General features: G+C 40.0%; 1 protein-coding gene across 3 annotated transcripts in view; it reads left to right on the top strand.

The window, feature by feature from the left end:
* txnrd2.S (thioredoxin reductase 2 S homeolog) overlaps positions 1-8138 on the top strand; it is a 76464-nt gene extending 68326 nt beyond the window's left edge. Inside the window, exons 17-19 of one of the 3 annotated variants that reach the window (XM_041580311.1) lie at positions 1335-1761; positions 2886-3027; positions 7714-8138. In XM_041580311.1, the coding sequence (XP_041436245.1) occupies positions 1335-1458 (124 nt within the window). In that variant the 3' untranslated portion in view covers positions 1459-1761; positions 2886-3027; positions 7714-8138. Of the gene's footprint in view, positions 1-1334; positions 1762-2882; positions 3028-7713 lie in introns of all 3 variants that reach the window. The other 2 variants (XM_041580310.1, XM_041580309.1) reach the window with 2 other exon arrangements.
* Positions 8139-22712: the final 14574 nt, after the last annotated feature.

Raw genomic sequence — 22712 nt, 5'->3', positions numbered from 1 at the left:
TGACATGTTGTGGCAGGAGGTAGAAGAACTGCAAAAAATACCTTGTCCCACAGTGCATACAGCCTTTTATACTGATGCAAGTATTATCTGCTTTATAGGGATTTCTTGTTGGGAAACTATTTGTTTAGGGATGAGTTTAGGTCTGATAAGGGTATTTGCCCTGTTCCAATCTTAGAGAGGTGCCCCTGGTCAGAAAACACCCCTCCGTAAAGTACCACTTCTATCAGAATGTGTGCATCAGTAGCTGAAGTAATTGTTAGATTTTCTTTCTTTACTCTATGAAAGGCTGACCTTTAACCCCCACACTTTTATTAACAACTCCCAGCATCCCACGGTCTACAGGGGATTCTGGGAGCTTATGTTCAGCAACAACTGGGGGGGCACTAAGGTTGTCCTTCCATAATTCCCCTTTTCTGTACAAGTATTGTGTTTTTCCAACTTTATTTGCCAGAATGGGAATATAAATTGTATTCAAATAGCCAAGCTTATACAAGATATGAACTCGATCACTGGAGTGTTGTGTATTAGTGATGTGCAGGCGGACTCTGAGCTAAATTTGGAACGTCCATGGCAGTTGTGGGTCACACTGGGGTGCTACAGATGTTATCGCTTGCAGTGCCTTTCATTGTGATATGGCTTTTTGTGAGTCGTATCATTGGGTGGGGGTCCTACAATGGAGACATTTTGCAGGTTAAGGTCCTGTTCATTTTTTTCTGAACCGCACATTACTATGGGTGTATTTCAGCCTTTTAAAATAAATTTATCATATTGCCCAAATTTGATATCATGCAGCTGATTCCGACATTTTCAGTTTAAGCCATTAATTTGTTCAGGGCCCCCTGGCTCATTACAAAAAGTCAGATTTATGAAAACTTTCCACCATTTCACCATAGAAAGTGAACATTTTCCTTGGCTTCCATGTATATCTAGGAAAGCAAACAGACCTTCCTAAATGTCATCCTCACTGGCCTTCAGGCTGTAATTCCCCTCCAACAGCCATTATTCTAGACTGCACAGTTTGGGAAACATTGCCATAATGGGTGGCACAGAGCTTTGAATATTACATTTGTGCAACATGCTGATGTAGCTCATTAATTGGTTTAATTCCTTGCAATATGGAAAATTGAGGATTTTGATCAAAAAAGCCCCTCCAGTAGTCCCTGAACAAAACATCTGTTGCCCCAAAATGTATTTATTAAAATCCCTGGTAGTAGAAGTATTTTGTTGGTCTGAAAATTGGTTCCTAAGTACATTTGCTCACAATGGTAACCAGAGATTTACATATTTGAATTAATAATAGTAAATTTTGAATGTTGAATTTCTTTCCCCCGCAGATGCGGAGCTACCTACCCCCAGTTAATGTGCACAGTGGGTATTCACCCAACCTGTGCTGAAGAAGTCACCAAACTGCACATCACCAAGCGTTCTGGCCTAGACCCCACAGTCACTGGTTGCTGAGGTTAATTGCCATCCCTGAATTTAAAAAACACCAACTGTTTGTGAACAAGAGAAATACTAAAAATAGGAAGACCTACTGCACCAGTGTGGCTAGTAAAAAGTATGTGATTTTGGAAATATCCTGCAAGGAGTAAACAAATTTCAAGCACTGCACATTTCTACGCAAACTCAAAAGCATTCATGACATCTCTGATGTTTAATTGAGTGGAAAGGAGTTGATAAGGAAGAGAAGAGCTCATGTGAAACTTATACTGCAAGTATCCAGGAGATGGAAGTACAGCCCAGCAGATGTGAAAGCCACAGGTAAGAGGAGGAATGTCTATGAGCATTTTGCTTGCTGCTCGCCTGGGGGATATTCCAAAGAATTGATCCATTAGAATAACATATTTATACATTTTGTTAATTTATCATCAAAGAGCACAGCGGAAGAATACAGCTGTCTTTCAGAATGTGTAATCGACATACCACAGTTTCTCTACATCTGCCACATGCTAAGATTATATTATAGATTATTTCAGAATTAGAGACCCGCTCTTCTGTCTGTACTGACTGTGAGGCCATCCCTGCAAGAACCTTCCAACCTCTGTCTTTCTGTTTTCCTAAGGTGCATAAAATGTGCACAAATATATCTGATTTTATCTGCATCTGTCAGGTTATTTTCACCTCTTGCACACATGTTGAAAGCCCCTACAGCATTCTACTTTACCATCTCTCATCTGATGTCAACACAACGCATTTAATATTCCTTGTCCCCTGCTGGGTGTACGTAGGCCTCAAAAAAATCATTGACCTCTCCAGGAAACCACCCGTTGAGTATGTGATTCTTACATTTAGACGGAACAATAATTTGTGGCAAATTCTTTTGACTTTTTTTTTTTTTGCATTTGAAAATTTAGAAGGAGGCTTTGTGTTTTATCCTTAGAAGGTGTCGATTTGCATTTGCATGAAACTGTCTTTAATGGAGAGGCTAGCAACTGTGTCTGCCTAGTGTCCTGTGTACTATGGATTCATGCAGAGCACACAAGTTGGTTGTGCAAAGGGGACAGCAACGCTTTTATTTTGGGAGCCGCCCATAGGAAGGTGATGTGACATGGCACTTGTAGCCCTTAAATAAAATATGAAATAGTTGCTATTCAAAGACATAAGCTTACAAACTTGAATTCATACCCTTAAACAATATTAGCTGCTTGCATTATGGTGTCAGATTGAAGCCATAAAGAGCAGTGTCCCTGACAAAGATGTTCTTTATTAATATAATTTTTTTGAAGAGAATGGATTTCACATGTTCCAGGGAAACAGAACTGCATTGGGAGGAAGTGTCCTAGTTTCCCCATTGCTGACCCTCAGTGAGAACATTAAGAGTTTGTATAAGTGTATGATCTGAAATTATGATGTGTCCCGTATCCTGTTTGTCTTTCTTCCAGCAGTGAGGGGACCAACCCAGACTTCACTCCCCCATTCGGACAGACTCATTCTGAGCTTTATTGCTTTTATGATATGTATAATCCACATGTTGGAACTGAGCAGAAATACAGTGCAACTTCCTTCCCATTCATTGTTACCTTATCAGTAAGTTTGTAAACATGGCTAATAAATACCAATAACATGTACATGAAATAAAACTCTTAAGCTTGCCATAGACGCAAAGATCTGATCGTACGAATCAACGTACGATCGGACTTCCCCATCTCCCGACCTGCCACTAACCATTCCGATCAAATAAAGTACAAAAGAACAGATCAGCCGATGTTTTGCCCCGACAGCAATCGTACGATACTTATGTCTGACAAAAGCTAGTGACAGTCTCCCTCTGAGAATCGTACGATCGGCAATACATGCAGACATATTACCCACAGTCTTTTAACCTGTCCGATTGACCAAACTACTGATCTCCGCCGGACGAAAAATGCCGGGACTCTCCACACATGATCCGAAAATCGTACAAATCCTCGATTCGTACGATCAGATCTTTGCGTCTATGGCCAGCTTTAGGCGGCAACGTCCCCCCCCCCCCGGGCCTTCGTGGCAGTTTAGTCCTCTAGATAGTCATTAATACTTCCAATATAAACATTCAAACTGAAGGGGTTCAGCCTTGTACTGTAGCTTGTCCTATTCAGTCAGTGATCACATCTTTCCTTGGGGCAACCAACTTGAGTCTTTTGTTCCATAAAATATGGTGTTTGTTGATTTCTGTCTTTATTGGCAATTGGAACATGTATTAAAAAACTTTGAAAGAACATGCATTATAACACTCTACTTGTTTGCTATATATACAAATTATCACAGATTAGAATAAACCTACCCTTTTTCTCAGATATTATCCAGATTTCATTTAAGCAATATAAGCATAGCTCCCTGAAAACTTTCAAAACTTGTCTGCATGGGTCAGCATTTTTAAAAAAGGAACTAATAAGGCCTGCAACATTCTGGGGTATACCTTTTATTAATCTAGCAAATCAGATACAGGTAGAATTCTATTGTTTCTACCTGTATATCTGACACGTCAGCTCTAACAGTTAGTATTGAAAACAAACCCTCTTTTCGCAGGAAAGATTGTAATTGTAACGTCTATGACCTTTAGCTTAGAAACGTTCTTGATTTTGCTTGGCTACTTGACGTGTGCTTGTTATCAGGCGGAAGGATATCTGTTAATTTATATGGGAAATACCAGCTCAGGTTGGAAGTAGTTAGAATTGATGTTGTGCCACTGTGTAGGACTCTGTAATGAGGTATAGAGTAGCACTACAGACTGCTGTGCTTTTCCCATCGACTGCAGCAGAAAATCCAAAGGAATTGGCAAAGTGAGTAAAACTGGAGCTGTGCTGGGCAGCTAGATAGATTACTTTCTGACACGCTGCAGATTAATATTAGATTCTACAACTCAGACAGGGCGTCACGTCACTGTTATTACTCTACAGGAGGAAACAGATTGGGAACAAAAATACTTTTGGATTGCTGCCTATAATTTGCGGCTATGATCCCAAATATTCCTGAAACCAACATCACGCTCTTAGCCACCATCAAAGGCTTGGTGTCTCCTTCAGTACAATAAAAAATAACAGAGGACATCCTGAGGAAACTGTTTTAATATCACTAGCATGGCATGTCTTTTCCCACAAGGAGATCTGAAATATTACATCTGGCATTGAATATTCCATAAGGCCAAGGAACATGCACAGCAGATCTGCTCGGCTGCGGGAATACAGGAGATGATGAGCTTTGTGCGTGCATGCCAGAAGGGATTTCACTTTCCACTACCTTCTATTATTTAAATGGAAACATACCCATAAGCATTGCATTTGTGTGCGACTTGTTTAATACTGCACTAGCTAATAATGTTTGTGTGTATTGCTATATAAACCGAAAGAAGCCATATTGTCCAATAATATTTGCTATTCTTTCCCTCCAATCAAACATAATTGTATATGGTATATACCTTGTGGTATATTGTAAATGATCTTGGGTTACAGTGGTACAAAATTCAAATGATATATTGTTGCAGTGCTCATAGTCCAGAGCACTATTCATACATAGTATACCTTTGTGTATATTTTATGAGCAGACTTGGGGTTGCCCCTGCTGCTGTTTTGTAATTTTAAAGTAGTACAGGCAAGGAAAGCCCTACAACAGGGGGATACATATTGCCCCGGCTGCTGTTCTTTCAGTGTATACCCCTCACCAACCTTCCTAATTGTCCATTTCTATGATGATAATAAGGAAGCAGAATTAATAAATGCATTTTATGGCAATGCAGAATTTTCAAGTAGTACAGGCAAGGAAGGACCTACAACAGGGGGATAGATGTAAAAATATATTATCTTCATATAAATAGGAGAAGAGACAATCATCCTCAACATTCTGAACCTCCACTTTAGCCTTTATTATTATTGTGTGTATGTGTGTATATATATATATATATATATATATATATATCAGGGAAACAATGACTGTGATAATGAATCAAATGCACATGAGCACTTTCTGCCCCTGACCTGCAGCTGCTGATCTTTGCATCAAAGAAGTACAGGAGTTGTCGGCCCCCTTTTGCACTTGAAGGAGCTAGATCACATGCTGACCTAAATGCTGAATGACGTTTTTTTTTAATAGAAAGGTTATTTGTTGCGAAGAACATTAATATTTAGGGTTGATTGAAGTGAACTTTTCCTTTAAAGGATAACTAAAGCCTAAAAGAATATGGCTAGAAATGCCCAGGCCTTCAAAGTGAAATGATCCAGGCCTTCAAAGTTGTCACAGGAGTTTCCCATCTTGAATTTTGCTTGGAGTGTCTGCGACACTCACATGCTCAATGGGCTCTGAGAATCTGTTGAAAAGCTAAGCTTAGGGGTCGTCACAAATAATCAAGCAGAAAATGAGGTTTGTCATAATATAAGCTGATGCTACAAGGCTGAATCTGAATTATTTACTAATTAGCCTTATATTGTGACATTTAAATTCTATATGTACTGTATATTGTGAGTCGGCCCCTAAGCTCAGTAAGTGACAGCAGCACAGAGCATGTGCAGTGAATTAGCAGAAAAGAAGATGGGGAGCTACTGGGGCATCTTTGGAGACACAGATCTTTACTGCTAAAGGACTGTGGTTGCCTTGGGCTGGTACAAAAGCCCAAAACATAATGTACAACATTTCTAGCCTACTTTATTTAAGCTTTAGTTATCCTTTAATGCTGCTTGTGCGTTACTGATATCTGGATCCCAAGCAATGTATGAAACAGAGGAATTGGTTTTATTGAATAAAAACCAAGGGCACATATGAACTATTTATGTAATCATGTAATAGCTGGAACAACTAATGTTCTCTGCCCAATTAGCTTATATGTCACTTACCCCAAATTAATTTTTAAGTTTCCCTCCCCTGTTCCGTCTAGGATAAAGTCACCACCATATTGCTTATTTTTACCAGACTTATACTCACTTTCCCAGTAGAGTAGGAATTGGGGATTTTATTCAGTTGCACATGTGTGAATCTAACTTTCTCCCTGGGCCAGTGAATTTTATTCTTAAAAGGAGCACTGGCTTGGAAAAAAGTAGCAATTCAATTCACTGGGTGGTTTCCTTGACCCTTATTGTGGATATTCAGAAATAATGAAATTTTTCTAAGCAAATGAAAGTGACATAATGTTTGGATTCAAGGCCTTTGTATTGCAGAATAATATCCCCCCACACTTTTTTTTAAAGTGGGGATCGGCCTGTGTACATACAGCTGCTCTGTTGCACTATATAGAACAGAGGGGATTCTCTAGTGTTGGGACATCATTTGGTTAGTCATTGTAACAGCAGCCATTAATGCGCAAGTGTTTTCATTCCTTGAATAGTTTTTCTCCTTCTTGTCCAGGGCAAAAATATAGGTGGATATTAGGGTAGGTCAAAGAGATTTGCTTTCAACGGTTAAATGGGTTGTTCACCTTCCAAACACTTTTTTCAGAGTTTTCAGATTGTTTACCATAAACAAAGACTTTTTTCAGTTGCTTTCCGTCTTTTATTTATTACTGTTTTCCAAAAATGTAAATTTAAAGTTCAATGTTCCTGTCGTTAGTAATGATGGGTGAATTTGACCTGTTTTGCTTTACTAAGAATTTGCAGAAATGCAAAATGTTTTTTGATGTGACAAATTTTTTCACCCAATAAAGTCTATGGTCGACGTTTGGCGATAAATTTTTACTCATCACTAGTTGCTAGTGTTTCCATCTGGCAGCTCAACTCTAGCTCAGTGATTCATGAGCAGATGCTGAACTGTTAAAATTTGCTACATTTAGCTGAAACATTTCTGTGGAATATTAGCAACTATTGTATCAATTCTAACAGATGACTTTAATGAAACTCAGGGATTCTGCTCAGCAGGGACAAATATAACAAATGTATAACAGTTAAAAAGTCGGCGATCCCCTCCCAGAGCTGCTTTAGAAGGTGAAAAATTACACTTTACACTTCAATATTAGATAAACCGTTACATATAGAAAGTAATTGGGAAAAAGTCTATATTTCTGGTGAATTGTCGTAAGCCAACTGAACTGAAAAAAGTGAAAATGAACCACTCCTTTAACAGAAAACAAAAGCAAAGACCTGATTGGTCGATATGAGCAACATCACCGGCAATGCATCTCTCCAGTTATTTACACAGCATGATAAATAAACCTTATTTAGTAGGCTGTCTAAGGTTACTGGAAGCTGTAGTTCAGCAACAACTGGAAGACCACTGATTGTACTACATTTAATTTTTCTTTTTTTTTTATTCTAGACCGGGGACTCGTCATTTCAGGATTCTATTGGACCCTACCACATGCTGCATGGACTTCTGTGAGCTGAACTGGATTTAACTCAGAAGAATGCAGGAATGGTGTCAGTGCAGTAAAATGATTTTTGTAAGACACAATCACATTTAGATAACATACATAAAGATACACTGGATTGGAAATAATAATGCATTATATACATGGTCATGCCTTGCCAACAGACAGATTTCCGGTGAATATTTTAGGGATGGCGAGTTGTGTTGATACATTTCAGCAGTGTTGAGAATGACACATAAGGGGTATCAGCTAATGAAGGCTTGTGTATAAACCCACCCTGTGGGCTGGGCAGGTCTGAGCATCTCTGATTCTCTGTTACGTGTAACGACTATTTACTGTTAAATTCACTGAACAAATTAAACTAATAACATCATGGGTTTGTGCCTCATTGTTGGGAGATTAATGTGTTTCTAATAAACATACCTTATAAGGTGACGCAGAAAGTAAAACTGTGGAACTGTCCGTATTTTGCCCCATTCTCATTTAGAATAGTGTGACTTGCACCATAGGCAGCTAATAGCATGCAACGGCTACATCCCTTGTGAGGCTTTAAATGAAAGAAGCTAAAATACTCTACCCAAAGCAGCAAACAAACATTCATTCCTCTGTGGATGGGAAAAGGTTAAAGGCAAATGTGTTCTAAAAGGGGAGGACGAGAGATTAACAGGACAGTACACAGTTTACTGAATGGGAAAACGTCACATGTTACTGCCTGCTAGTAGAAGGTATTAAGAAAGGTGGGAGATAGTGTAGACTCGCTCAAAACCTGTGGCACCCATGGGTCAGGTGGGGCAGAAGAATGGCCCTCACTTTGGTTGTGGCTTGTTATTGCCCAGCACTCACACCTTTTTATTTGTGTGCTGCGGCTGAGCCCCAGAATACCAGCCTTGTTTGTATTTCTAACATCATCTGTGACATTTGCTAATACTCGTGCCTGTGTGAAGAGTACGCCACTAGTGGGAGAAGAGATTAAAAGAGAGAGCCAGTATATCTTTGTTATAAATAATCGTATATTGAAATATTTATTTTTTTATCTTATTTTTTTTTTTTTATCTTCCCTTTATTGAGCCTTATTGGTTTTATGTTATAGCGGTGTCTGAACCAGTGAAAATTGTTTCCAGACATACCTGTTTCCACAGTCCTGTGCTACTCCAGGTATGATCGTATGCTTGCACCTTGCAATATTATGTAGCACATCTTGGTGAATAAACCCACATAGTTACTTTCCTTGAAGGTCTTGTGAACATATTTATATGAGTAGTGGTGCATGGCTCAGGAAGACATGTCCTATATCTTTATCGAATATAAGTAATTCTAAAACAACTGGACTTGCTGAGTAATCATTGAAGACATTTCACTACTCATCCGAGCAGCTTCTTCAGTTCACTACTCATCCAGTTGAATTGAAGAAGCTGCTCGGATGAGTAGTCAAACCTCTTCAATGATTACTCAACAAGTCCAGTTGTTTTAGAATTACTTATATTAGATATACCATGACCAGGATGGCAAGGTGTGCAACTAGTCTCCAGATTGCAGAAATGTAGTAGCTAGCAATTACTAAGCATGTAAGAGGATACAGTCTGCCAAGATTTAGAAGCCTGAGTGTGAAAAATTGTAGGCTGTTAGTATTATTTTATTTACTGTTACAAATTGGTTGATAACATTAGGCCTCATTTCCAAAGCAACACGCAGTGTGCAAAGTACAAAAAAGACCACAATCAGCCATTTTTTTTGTGCATGCCATACTGTCCAAATAGCAAATACTTGTATAATTATTATAATATCATTATTATAACCATTATTACTAGGTAAGCAACTGGAGAGCAGTTTTCATTTGTAAAATGTATAATATTACTACCACATAAAAGAACAAAAACTGTTATGGCCCATATCTGGACACTCCCACTGCCCAAACTCCCAGAGTATATACACATGATGGGTAACATTATAGAGAGAGACCATTGCACTGAAGGTTACATACAGTCATATGAAAAAGTTTGGGAACCCCTCTCAGTCTGCATAATCATTTACTCCACTTTCAACAAAAAAGATAACAGTGGTATGTCTTTCATTTCCCAGGAACATCTGAGTACTGGGGTGTTTTCTGAACAAAGACGTTTAGTGAAGTAGTATTCAGTTGTATGAAATTAAATCAAATATGAAAAACTGGCCGTGGAACAATTTTGCTAATTTGAATGCATGTAACTGCTCAATACTGATTACTGGCAACACCAGATTGGTTGGATTAACTGTTAAGCCTTGAACTTCATAGACAGGTGTTTCCAATCATAAGAAAAGGTATTTAAGGTGGCCAATTGCAAGTTGTGCTTCTGTTTGACTCTCCTCTGAAGAGTGACAGCATGGGATCCTCAAAACAACAAAGAAAAACAAAGATTGTTCAGTATCATGGATTAGGGAAGGCTGCAAAAAGCTATCTCAGAGATTTAAACTGTCAGTTTCAATTGTAAGGAATGTAATCAGGAAATAGAAGGGCACGGGCACAGTTGCTGTAAAACCCAGGTCTGGCAGGCCAAGAAAAATACAGGAGCGGCATATGCTGAGGATTATGAGGATGGTTACAGACAACCCGAAGATCACCTATACACCGTTGTACAATTCAGCACAATTTGCACAAAGAACATCTGTACGGCAGGGTGATGAGAAAGAAGCCCTTTCTGCACTCACACCACAAACAGTCACTTGTTGTATGCAAAAGCTCATTTTAGACAAGCCACAGTCATTTTGGAACAAATTGCTTTGGACTGATGAGACAAAAATTTAGTTATTTGGTCATAACAAAAAGCGCTTTGCTTTCCAAGAAAAACACCTGCTACCTACTGTTAAATTTGGTGGAGGTTCCATCATGCTGTGGGGCTGTGTGACTAGTTCAGGGACTGGGGAACTTGTTAATATTGAGGGTCTGATGAATTCAACCCAATATCAACAAATTCTTCAGGATAATGTTTAAGCATCAGTCACAAAGTTGAAGTTACACAGGGGTTGGATATTCCAACAAGACAATGACCCTAAACACACTTGGAAATCTACAAAGGCATTTATGCAGAGGGAGAAGTACAATATTCTGGAATGACCGTCACAGTCCCCCAACTTGAATATCATGGAAAATCTATGGGATGATTTGAAGCAGACTGTCCATGCTCAGCAGCCATCAAATTTAACGAACTGGAGAGATTTTGTATGGAGGAATGGTCAAAAATACCACCATCCAGAATCCAGACACTCATCAAAGGTTATTGGAGGCGTCTAGAGGCTGTTACATTTGCAAAAGGAGGCTCAACTAAGTATTGATGTAATATCTCTGTTGGAGTGCCCACATTTATGCACCTGTCTTATTTTGTTATGATGCATATTTTCTTTTAATCCAATTAATTTTGTCACTACTGAAATACTACTGTTTCAATAAGGCATGTTCTATATTAAAATGAAGTTGCTCAGCCAATGATAAACAAAATTCCAAAGAATTAAGAGGGGTTCTCAAACTTTTTCATATGACTCTATGTGAGTGCTCTGTTGGTTTAGGATTGTCCTTTATCACTGAAACAATAGGGGAATGCAAGCAAGTGGTTTCAGCAGAACAGCCTGTTAATTGCGCTCTTGTCATCACTTTTTATTTTTATTTTCTTCACACATTCTGCCTAATGGTGCATTTCCTATTTGAGCTCACATGGGCAATCTGTGGCTCACTTGCGGTGTCACTCCTCACATGCAGGCCTGGCCTTCCCAGTCTCTCCTATTCCCAAATGTGCAACAGTGTCCTGAGAAACAACAACAGAAGCAAATTGTCTGTCCGTCGGCAGCTTTTTTTTGTTTAGTGCCACTTCCCACATAGTCTGTCCTTGTAACTGTGAGGAGGCAGTTCCTGCTGAATCCACTCACCTCCCATTCATGTCATGTGTCGCAGACGTGATCGATAGCTCTTTGTTCTCCCTTTAATCAACTGGCCAATATCACAATAACCTCTCAGTTTGACATTCCTTCGTTTTTCCCTCTATAAACATTTGAAACAATTATAAGAACATTAGTAAGGAAGCAACTAGGGGCAAAAAGAAAAGGAAATCTATTAGGGCCTTGGAAGGTTTCTTTCTTCTGCTTACAACTGTACAAATCAGATTCTAATACTTGAAAAGATTCTCTGCAAATGTTGCAAGAACTATTTTTGGAGAACTTGATCATTTGTTGATAATTCAATAGCAGAAAACACAGTTATTAGTCACTTCCTAGAAAACAAAAGCTTATTTTATCACAGGAAAGAGGGGCTCAGAGTTTCTGGAAACAGAACAAGCAAAGCCTCCCCAGTACATGTATGCGAAATGTTATCCAGAATGCTCAGGGCCTGGGGTATTCCGGATAATGGATGTTTCTGTAGTTTGGATCTTCATACCTTGTCTACTAGAAAAATCATGTAAACAACCCAACAGGCTGATTTGACTTCCAGTAAGGATTAATTATACAGTCTGGATCAAGTACAATGTGCTGTTTTATTATTACAGAGAAAAAGGTAATGATTTGTAAAAATTTGAATAAAATGGAGTCTATTGGAGGCAGACTTTCTGTAATTTGAAGCTTTCTGGATAAAGTATCGCATACCTGTACTGACATATTTGGCTAATAGCAAAGGGGTGGTTTCCCCACTGGTGTATCTACAGCAAAAGCCTGATCTTCTACCTTTAACTTATGTATATGCACTGACAGGCAAAGGATTGGCCGGCACACACACACACACACCAGATTTCAGTGTAGGAACGCTTAAAAGCATTTTTAAATTGAAATCCCCTGTGTGTGTACTGACAGGCTGGAGATACACCAGTGGAGGAAGTGATTTGTGTGCCATTGGTCTTAAAAGCAAAGTATTTCAATCGATGTTTGTTTTTCCTCTATAATAATAAGACCTTTTACTGATGTGAGAGGAAAGGGAAATGTTAAATCTCTGCGGGGAGGGGAGGCGTCAATTTGTTCCCATTATGACCCTAATTGCTTACCTCTTGCCCTGGGCCAGTTCTTCTCTTCTTTACAAACACTGTCCCAAGGTATTTTCCTGCAGAGTGGGCCATCTATGACTTTCTTGCCTCAAAAGTCCCTTATGCAAATTTCTATTTGGGGCATGTGCTGTTCAGATCTTTTCTGTGTGTGCAACAAGTCTGAATTCTTCCAGGGGACACTTTTGAATCTGGGGCCAGTTGGTAGTTACCCACTCACAGGGGCATAACTAGACAGCACAGCCCCCCCACACACACAGAAATAAACCTACCCAGGCCTGGAGCACACAAGAAACCTATGGGAATCACACCCTCCCCCTGCCATTAGATTGCAGCAGGCACACAAACCTTCACTAGTCTGCCCTGTTCCCTGAGCCCCCCCACAGCCGCAGGGTCTGCTTCCTCTATAGTTATGCAACTGCCCACTCAGTAGGAAAGTACCTAGAAAGTTTTTGTCAACAAGGAGAAACTCCAGCTCAGATTTACAGGTAAAAAAAAATGCAGTTGGGGGGGGTTTACTTTTTTTCCCACAATTGCATTTTTTTAGTTGAGCTTATTTAAGGAAAAAATTGGACAGAATATTATTTGTCAGTTTTTTTAGCAGAAAATTCACATTGTCCCTTCATATTCCATAAGGCTCAAAATAATAAACGTTGTTGGAGACAATTCCCATTGACATACTGTACATACAGATTTACTTCCCAAGTTTTACCTTGTGTCTTTGCCTTTTTTTTAAATACATCTCAACTATTCCAGGTGCTAAGGAATATTCTCAAGTATATTCACATTTTTGCTGCACTTTTTATTGAATAGATGAAAAATGTAAACTTTTGATACATTAGAGTCAAGGGGGAAGCACCCCACAAATTGCCACCCCCAGTGATTAAACATTTCCTTCTCTCTCGCCCTCTCTTTCCTTCTATCTAGCTCTCTGTCTATCGCTCTCTGTCTATCTTTATCTCTCTCTCTTTATCTCTCTCATCTCTCAAATCAAATAAGCGTTATTGGCCCGATCAAATAATCTATCCATCTATCTATTGATGTCAATCTGTGTCTATCTATCTGTGTCTATATCTCTGTTTCTATCTATCTGTGTCTGTCTCTCTATATCTGTGTCTATCTATCGCTCTCTCTCTGCCGATCTCTATGTATCTCTCGATCTATGTCATTTTATCTATCTCTCTGTCTGTGTCTATCTCTTATCTGTGTCATTCTCTCTTTATCTGTCTATCGCTCTCTTTCTCTCTCTATCTGTGTCTTTCTCTCTCTCTATCGATCTCTATGTGTCTCTCTATCTATATCTATCTCTCTATCGATTTATCTGTCTATCCATATCTATCTCTCTATCTCTTCATCTCTCTATTGCTCTATCTTTTTTACACAGAGATGTATATTTGCAGTGTTTCCTTATTTATATTTGCCAGTGCATGAAATCACTTCCTTCAGTTTTCTATATTATTTAAGTAGTTAAACCTGTATTAATTAATGCAAATCAAAACTGGTGCACATTTCTTTGCCAAGATAAACATGTCAGTTTAGATTGGGATGGCTGTGTGCTGGAGCTTGTACAGTATCTTGATTTATTTGGTGTCTGAATGTCCCAGAGGAAGAGAAGATTATTTCTGGAGCCTTTCGACCCTGTAGGCAAGTGGAGGGTTGGTGCCAGGGGATGAAGGGAAGAGGTAACAATTTGTTGGGCCACTCCCACAGTCATCTGACAATTTCTTGGGAAAGCGCTGCATTTACTTATGTTTGTACATGTCAACAATGGAGACATTTTATACATTTAAATGCTTAGTTGGCAGTAGCTCAGGCCAAATCAATCACTATACACCAAGTGAACCCCACATTAAAGAACAATTAACCCACTTAATTTAGCTTGGCTTTTCTATAAATATTCTTAAAAACCTGATGGTCATTTTCAAACTCAAATTGGCATCTTTTTTTTTTTTTTTTTAAAGGTATGTTTTATTTCTTATTTTCAAACACATACAACAATCATACATACAACAAATAAGTACACTCGCAGACTAAACTGTACAATTTAGGCAGGAAGAAAATATGGCACATGCTATCACCAAGCATAACACAATACAGTTATTGAGCAGTTGAAATGGACACTATCAAACTCAGGTGAACCATACATCTGACGGTTAGGTTGGGACCCTTGAGGATACGAAGGATAGCAAACCATGAGGGGTTTCATAGTAGGAGATGGACTCGGCTATGACTTACTATAGAGGGGTCGGTTCAATGTCATTCCACAAGCCCCAAATTTTATCAAATTTTGTTGGTGTTCCCCTAATTTCGTAGGTGAGCTTATATAGGGGTACTGCTTTGTTAACCAGTTGTATCCACGCATTGAGAGAGGGTGAGAGGTGACCCATCCAGTGAAGGGCTACAGTTTTTTTTGCATAAAAGAGTAGGATACGAAAAGAGATTTGAGTATATTTATCTGGGATTATCTCTTCTATGACCCCCAAAAGGCAAACTGCAGGTGAAATTAGTCTCGGGAAGTCAAGATTATCCGCTAGATAGTTTACGACTTGTGTCCAAAAGCTCAGTATGAAATGGCATTCCCAGATTAGATGGAAGAAATCCGCAGCTTGTTGGTGACACCTGGGACAGGAGTCGCAGGGGATCTGGCCCATCAGTTTGAGTCATGTGGGAGTTATGTAAATATGGTGCATAATTTTATATTGTATTAGTTTGTCTTTCAATGATATCAGGCCAGTGTATATGTGTTCTGTTGCTTCGTCCCAGTTATCTTGGTCAAGGCCTACAATTTTGGTATTCCACCAGTCTTGTGCTGATTGAAAAGGTTTGGGGCCAGATAAAAGGAATTGCTGGTAGAGCCGGGACACCAGCTTTGCTGGGTTGGGATCATGAAGAATTTCTTCTATGACAAGGCAGGATTGCTGGGGGTTAAGACTGTTAAATTGGGAGTAGAAGGTATGTCGTAATTGTAGGTATTTAAATAGTGGAATTTGCGTTGGCTGGCACTTAAGTTGTAGTGTACAATGGGTGACAAAGGTATGATTCTCAAGGAGGTCCTTCAAGCATTTAATGCCTTGCCTGGGCCAGAAAGCAGAGTGTTGCAAGGATCTAAAGTGATTTAAATAGGAATTTCTCCAGAGTGGGAGGTGAGGGGATAGGAGGGGTGGTGAATGGCCCAAGATTTTGAGAGCTATCAGCCAGGCCTTCTGTGGGGTAGTCAGTTTCGTCGGTAGTGGGCCAGAATCCCTGAGACTCCTATAGGGAAAGTTGCGGAGGCTCTCCCACGAGGATAGTAAAAGAGCTTGTAACTGCGAGTTTGGGTTATACGAGTCAGGGTTAAAGCACCAGTGGAGGTAATATATTTGTGAAGCTATGAAATACCAATGGAAGTTGGGGAGGGCCAGTCCTCCCTTGTCGCATGGTGCACATAACTTTGACCAAGCTATTCTGGGTGTTTTCTTGTTCCAGAGAAAGGGGGTCACGATTTGGTTTATACTTTTAAAGTATTTTTTGGGAATAAATATTGGCGCATTATGGAGTAGGTAGAGAATTTTGGGGAGGTAAATCATTTTAATGACATTTACTCTACCCCAGAGAGACAGAGGGAGTTTAGTCCAACGATTTAAGGTATTGGTCAGATTAAGTAAAATTGGGTCGAGGTTCAAGGTAGTGTATTTGGTGAGATCTGCATGGACTATCACTCCTAGGTACTTGAATTGGGTGGCCCATTCGAGTGGGGTCTCTTGTGGTAGAGATCGAGGTTGGTCAGGGTCAATGGGGAATTAAACAGATTTTTCCCAGTTAACTCGTAGTCCGGAAAATGAGCCAAACCGGTTGACCAGGTCAAGGAGGGCAGTAAGAGAATGATTGGGATCTGCCAAATATATAAGGAGGTCGTCTGCAAAAAGGGAGATTTTTTCCTGAATAGTGCCGTAGGTTAAACCCTTGATTAAAGGAGATTGTCTGGTCAGTATTGCTAGTGGTTCTATTGCTAGGGCAAATAGAATTGGGGAGAGGGGGGCAACCTTGCCTTGTTCCCCTTGTTAGTAAGAAAGGGGGGGAGATATGGCCATTAACTCTCACACGTGCCGTGGGGTTCTTATATAGAAGTTTGATCCAGGATATGCATCTAGGGCCAAATCCGAAACGGGCTAAAACCTCCCATAGGTAATCCCACTCCACCGAATCGAAAGCCTTAGCAGAGTCTAGGGAGGCAACTACTCTGGTGCCTGTTTCAGTATGGGCAATCTGCAGGTTGGTAAAGAGTCTGCGGAGGTTGATGTTAGTGGAGCGTCCTGGCATAAAGCCAGATTGATCAGGGTGGATAAGGTCAGGGACTACCTGTTGGAGGTGGGAAGTGAGGACCTTAGCCAGGATTTTAGCATCTGTATTTAGGAGAGATATAGGGCGGTATGAAGAGCAGCGAGTTGTATCTTTACCCGGTTTAGGGATGACAACTATGAGGGCCTCTGTAAATGATGCAAATTGGCATGTTTTTTTACCCACGGTGCAGTGTTTTCTAGCATAATTGCAGCTATGTGTGGTCCCGGCTGACGAGCTAAATTAAAACAGAATTAGCACCATAGAATGTGATTGTAGTAGCACAAGTCTGATGCACCTATTGATGCAACCCACTGTGAGAACCCTGCACTTAACATTCAGTAAAGCAAACGAGGCAGGTATCTGACCCAGTGGTTTTAACCTTTTTACAGGGGGTCAGGCCATGCTGAGCTTCCTGGATTAGCCAGGCCCCACTCGAGTCACCAAAGCAGCACCAAAGTCGCCATGGATCCGAAGAAGACCTTTAAAGTAATTGTTCAGTATAAAAAAAAATGGTCAAATAGAGCTGTGCAAAATAAATTATGTTTCTAATATAGTTAGGTAGCCAAAAATGTAATGTATAAAGGCTGGAGTTAGTGGAAGTCTAACATAATACCCAGAACACTACTTCCTGCTTTGCAGCTCTTTTGGTTTACACCGATTGGTTACCAGGCAGTGACCAGTCAGTGAATTGAGGGGGAGGCCACATGGGTCATAACTATTTGCTTTTGAATCTGAGCTGCATGCTAAGGATCAATTGCAAACTCACTGAACAATTACGTCCCATGTGGCCCCCCTTTATGTCGAGGACTAACTCAGAGTTAGAGAGCTGAAAAGCAGGAAGCAGTGTTCTGTTATGTTAGACATCCAGTCACTCCAGCCTTTATACATTACATTTTTGGCCGGCTAACTGTGACAGAAACATTTTTTTATTCTGCACTATTTATCAGTTTTTAGTTTTACATTGAACTGTTCCTTTAAAATTAAGTTCCACTGAACAACAATGCTGTTTTTTAATAAATTCCAATGTTTTGGGGGGTTTTATTTAATTTTATGGGGAACCCTGGCCACCAATGTTTTTTATAATTGGGGGGGGGGTGGTGGTACTGTTTAAGCCTTTTCACTGTGGGGTGGGGCCAAGGCTGGGGCGGGGTCCAGATAATTTTGTTGCATGGGGCTCTCTGATTTCTGATGGCAGCTCTGATGGTACTAAATGCAACGATACAGAAGTGCAAGGAGTATGTTTGGAGGCATGTACCTTTACTGAATGACAACCAACTCATCCAGGAAAAGATTCAAATTGCCATTAAAATTCATAAAGCAATTTCCCCCTTGGTGCGCAGAGGATTCATTTTGCCTCCCTTTATAGATGTCCTGCTGGGAGACAATCTGAGTATTTGTACCTGATGGACCAATGTCTTTTATTAGATGTTTCAATTGTGGGCATAAACTAACAGTTTCATTTTAATCTGAGTGTCCTGTCTATCTTTACCTGTGCCCTATATTCTATCACCTGTAAACATATGGGGGTAACATGCATACTGAGCTAGTAATTATAATAAATATCCTACAATGAATTCATCTGCAAATCTAATGTGATAGTTGAAGCACCTGCCAAATGCCCATATATTAACCCAGCATACCAAACAAATAGCATGTTATTTTCACTTGCTAGCAAATGTACATCTCTGGGATTCAAAGAACTAGATATTTTCATTGGTACATGCCATGAAACCTGAGAAAAGCGACACACTGTATGTTTAATAAAGTGGAAAGACTCAGTACACTATCTGTTGAATTTACTTGTAGTCCACAAATAGTTAACAATACCCATAATTCCTCTGGCTGTTAACTAAAGCATAAATAATCTGTGTGCAATGATTCATTACAAAACACCTATTTTTATTTGGCAATACCTCTGGGTATGATATGTCATTCTAAAGCACAAATATATCCTGTCTTGGGTTGCAACAAGTTTAGATTGTGTCAGTCGCTCGAGGATTTTGGTTTTATTAATACTTTACTAAGTGACTAACGTTGTTTGTATATAAAATGCTTTGTATCAGTTGCTTTAAGATTGCTTACACATTCAGTATTGTGCATGCATTTTATTCTTTATTATCGCTAAAAAAAAAGGGTGGAAGTTCCTGTAAATGTGATATAGTGTGAATGTATGTCTAATGCAGAAGAGATGCTGTTAACTACCTTCCCATATGGACTCTTCATGGCCCTAGAGTCCAGAACACTAATCTTCCATGTTACATTGTGCATTAGTTGATGTCATTGTATAGATTTTATCCCTGTATGGTAATGTGCATGACGGATACAGATGCCATTACTCTAAACCAATGTTCCTTGAGGCTTATGTTGCTCAGAACAAGTCCCAGTAGGACATGGGCAAGAAAAGGGACGAGGAATGGAAAAAAAGAGACTTTGTGAGGGACAGTTATTGTTTATGAAGCAAAAGTAATTTCCATGGAGCTGTAGCAATAGTGGGGAATATCACATAGGGACTGCACATACAGTTTGTTGCTTGTTGAAGAGAGTTTTTCAACTGTATCGGAACTGGCTGTGGATGCTGTCAGGGCTTGATTTAAAACTTGTGGTGCCCCCAGTCTCCCTGCTTGAAACAACCCCCCACACACTGCTCAAATTCTCTGACAGACTACACCAACCTGTACCCCCCCCCCCCTCATAGTCACACTAAATCCCAGGGGCCCACACCAAACCCCAGCTGCTTGCAACAGTCCCACCAGCTTGCAGCCCTTACTCTCCGCTACTAACTCCAGTGCAACCTTCTTCACTGGGGACTGGGTGAGTAGAAGATTCAAGCTGCTGTCAAAATCTCGTGCCCAGTCCCCACTGAAGCTGCCACCCCAGATCTTCTCCACACTGGGCCTGCCCACAAATCCAGGCCTGAATACTGGTAGTTATTCTAACAATTGAAAGTTTCTTTATAAAGTTTGGATTTAGTGAGAGGTAACAACTCTGGTGATATCGATAGGAATGTTGAACCCCCATAGGCTTACAGCAGGGCTTCATCATCATCATATATTTTATTTAGCACCAGCAAGTTAACACTTCCTAACTAAATGACCATATGTGGCCCTCCACAATACTTTTATGGCCCAAGGGCTCCCTAAATTACTCTTTATATTACCACTGTTTTTAGATTACAGTCCTGATAATTGGGGGAGATAAACAAAGAGGTTGATATGTGCTGTGACCCCTTGCTGTTAATGGATTCTTCCACATTTCAACTATTTTGGCACAATTCTTAGGAATGGCAGACATGAGTTTGAAGACCACAGGGTTAGCACACCACGTTCCTAACAGTCTTGCCTCAGTGTATCGCAACAAACACTACCGAAGAATGGATGGACAATGAGCTTGACTTCTAATTGGTACTAAAGATATTCTTTTATTCTCTTGCTAAATTATTCTATTTGTGTAATTACAGGTGGCAGCAATGGATCAGATGGCATACACCTGCACTTAGTTCTGTTGTAGCCAGGCCAATCAATTTCTCTTTTTTTATCTGGTATGGTATCAATAGATAGGTGGGAATATTTAATGCCAGCAATTATAGGCCTGTAATTGTATGGCATGGGCAAGTTATTTGAAGGTTTGCTGAGGGATTCCATTCAAGAGTATGTTCTGGGAATGCATGGCTTTATTAAGAACAGCTCACGTCCAACTAGAAGTTCAATGAGCACCTGTTGATGGAAGTACCTTTAATAAATGTGATTTTTTTTCCCTGCAACTGCAGTGCAGCAAGTTAAGTGACCCACTAGAAAGTTCCAGTTCTGCTGAATACATGTGGTTGGCTGAGGGCTTGTGTGGGAGGAACAGCTGCGCTATGAGAAGGCTCAGCTCTATATTTCACTACTGGTACAACAGGAGTAGGAAAAGCTTAAACTCCAGCTGGGAGTTATATGTGTGTGACCAGTTTTATAAGGATATATCGGCTGGCTGGACATATTTCCTCTGGATTTCACTTTGTTTTTACAAGCTTGTCTGAACCCAAGCACATAAAAATTGCGCCCCCTAAATATATTACTTGGTTCAATTGGGCTACAAAACAAGCTTTATTACATCAGACACTGTAAAACAACTGCAGGAAGAATCCTATTAAAATAGGTTCACACAATTCAATAGGCTCTTGGTACAAAGAATGGTCTTTGGGGTTTCATTGGCTTTCACAGATTTATATTTGATATTTCTTTTGTGTGAGCTGCCATGCCCTTACCAGAGTCATCTTAACATAAATAAATATGTCCTTGTTTTATTCAAGCTAACACATTTGTACAAGTATGAATGGAAAAATACACGGGTAGAGGGCTGCCATATCTGTGCAGAAGGAGTCCATTACCATTAGAAACACTGACAGGATAATAAGGGACAGTCAGGTTGGCAAAACAGACAGGTTTAGGAACTTCAATTAACAATAACTAAAAGCAGAACTATTGGTGAAAAATGATCAACATAGCCTGTAGGTAATGTTTCATGTAGATTAAAAGATGATTTTTAGTGTCAGTATCGCTTTATAGGGGACCTGTTTTTTCACATCCTCTTTTATCGTATTAATCAGGCAAAATAAATATTTTCTATAGTATGTTGGCTGCTGCAGCAGAGAGAACCCATTTACTTTTCTCATCATTTGTGCATAGAGGTGCCATAAAGTTATTATGTCATCATAGATATTCTCAGGGCCGGGCCAAGGTATTTTGGTGCCCTGGACAAGAGCTTCCATCAGTGCCACCCCCCCCCACTGGATCCTGCATTACCATTTCCCACCTTACCATTCATATTGCCCCTTTACCTGTGCCAGCACCTATCTTATTGCCCCCAGTTGTACCTGTGCCAACGGCAATCAATCCCTCAGATTGCCACCAAACTCCCAATCTGTACCTATTCCAACAGCAGCCAAAAAATCCATCATATTGCCCTGAATTCGTACCTGTGCCAGCAGGGCCAAAAAATCCATCATATTTCCCCAAATATCTGTGTACAAGTGCCAGCAGCCACCATATTGCCATATAAACCTGAACTAACAGCAGCCAATCCCTCATATTGTCCCCAATCTGTACCTATGCCAGTAGCAGTCAAAAAATGCACAATATTGCCCACAGATATGTACTTGTGCCAGCAACTGCCAAGAGGGAGGTGGGGAGTGCTTCTGCTCGCAGTGCCCATCTTTTCCTTGTAGATTGGGGGATACACTTTGCCTTGAGTGGAAATGGAAAATTAAACTGCCCAATTTATGAACCGGTGAGAATAATGGCATCTGTGAATTTTAACCATTCAAAGATATATGCAATTCCGATGGCCAGTCCATGACTGGTTCATCAAGTTAACGGAATTAAAATCTGGGTAAATAGGCTGTGCACAATAAAAAATGTTTCAATATAGTTATAGACAAAAATGTAATCTATAAAGGCTGGAGTGAGGAGATGTCTAATATAATATCCAGAACACTACTGCCTGCTTTTGAGCTTTCTTTGTTTCCACTGATTGGTTACCAGGCAGTAACCAATCAGTGACTTGAGGGGGGCCACTAGGGTCATATCTGTTGCTTTTGAATCTAAGCTGAATGCTGAGGAGGATCAATTGCAAACTCACTGAACAGAAAT

Source organism: Xenopus laevis, chromosome 1S, assembly GCF_017654675.1.
Source record: "Xenopus laevis strain J_2021 chromosome 1S, Xenopus_laevis_v10.1, whole genome shotgun sequence".
Taxonomy (NCBI): Eukaryota; Metazoa; Chordata; class Amphibia; order Anura; family Pipidae; genus Xenopus; species Xenopus laevis.
The sequence above is the reverse complement of the archived record's forward strand: the minus strand, read 5'-3'. Positions and strand labels throughout refer to the sequence as shown.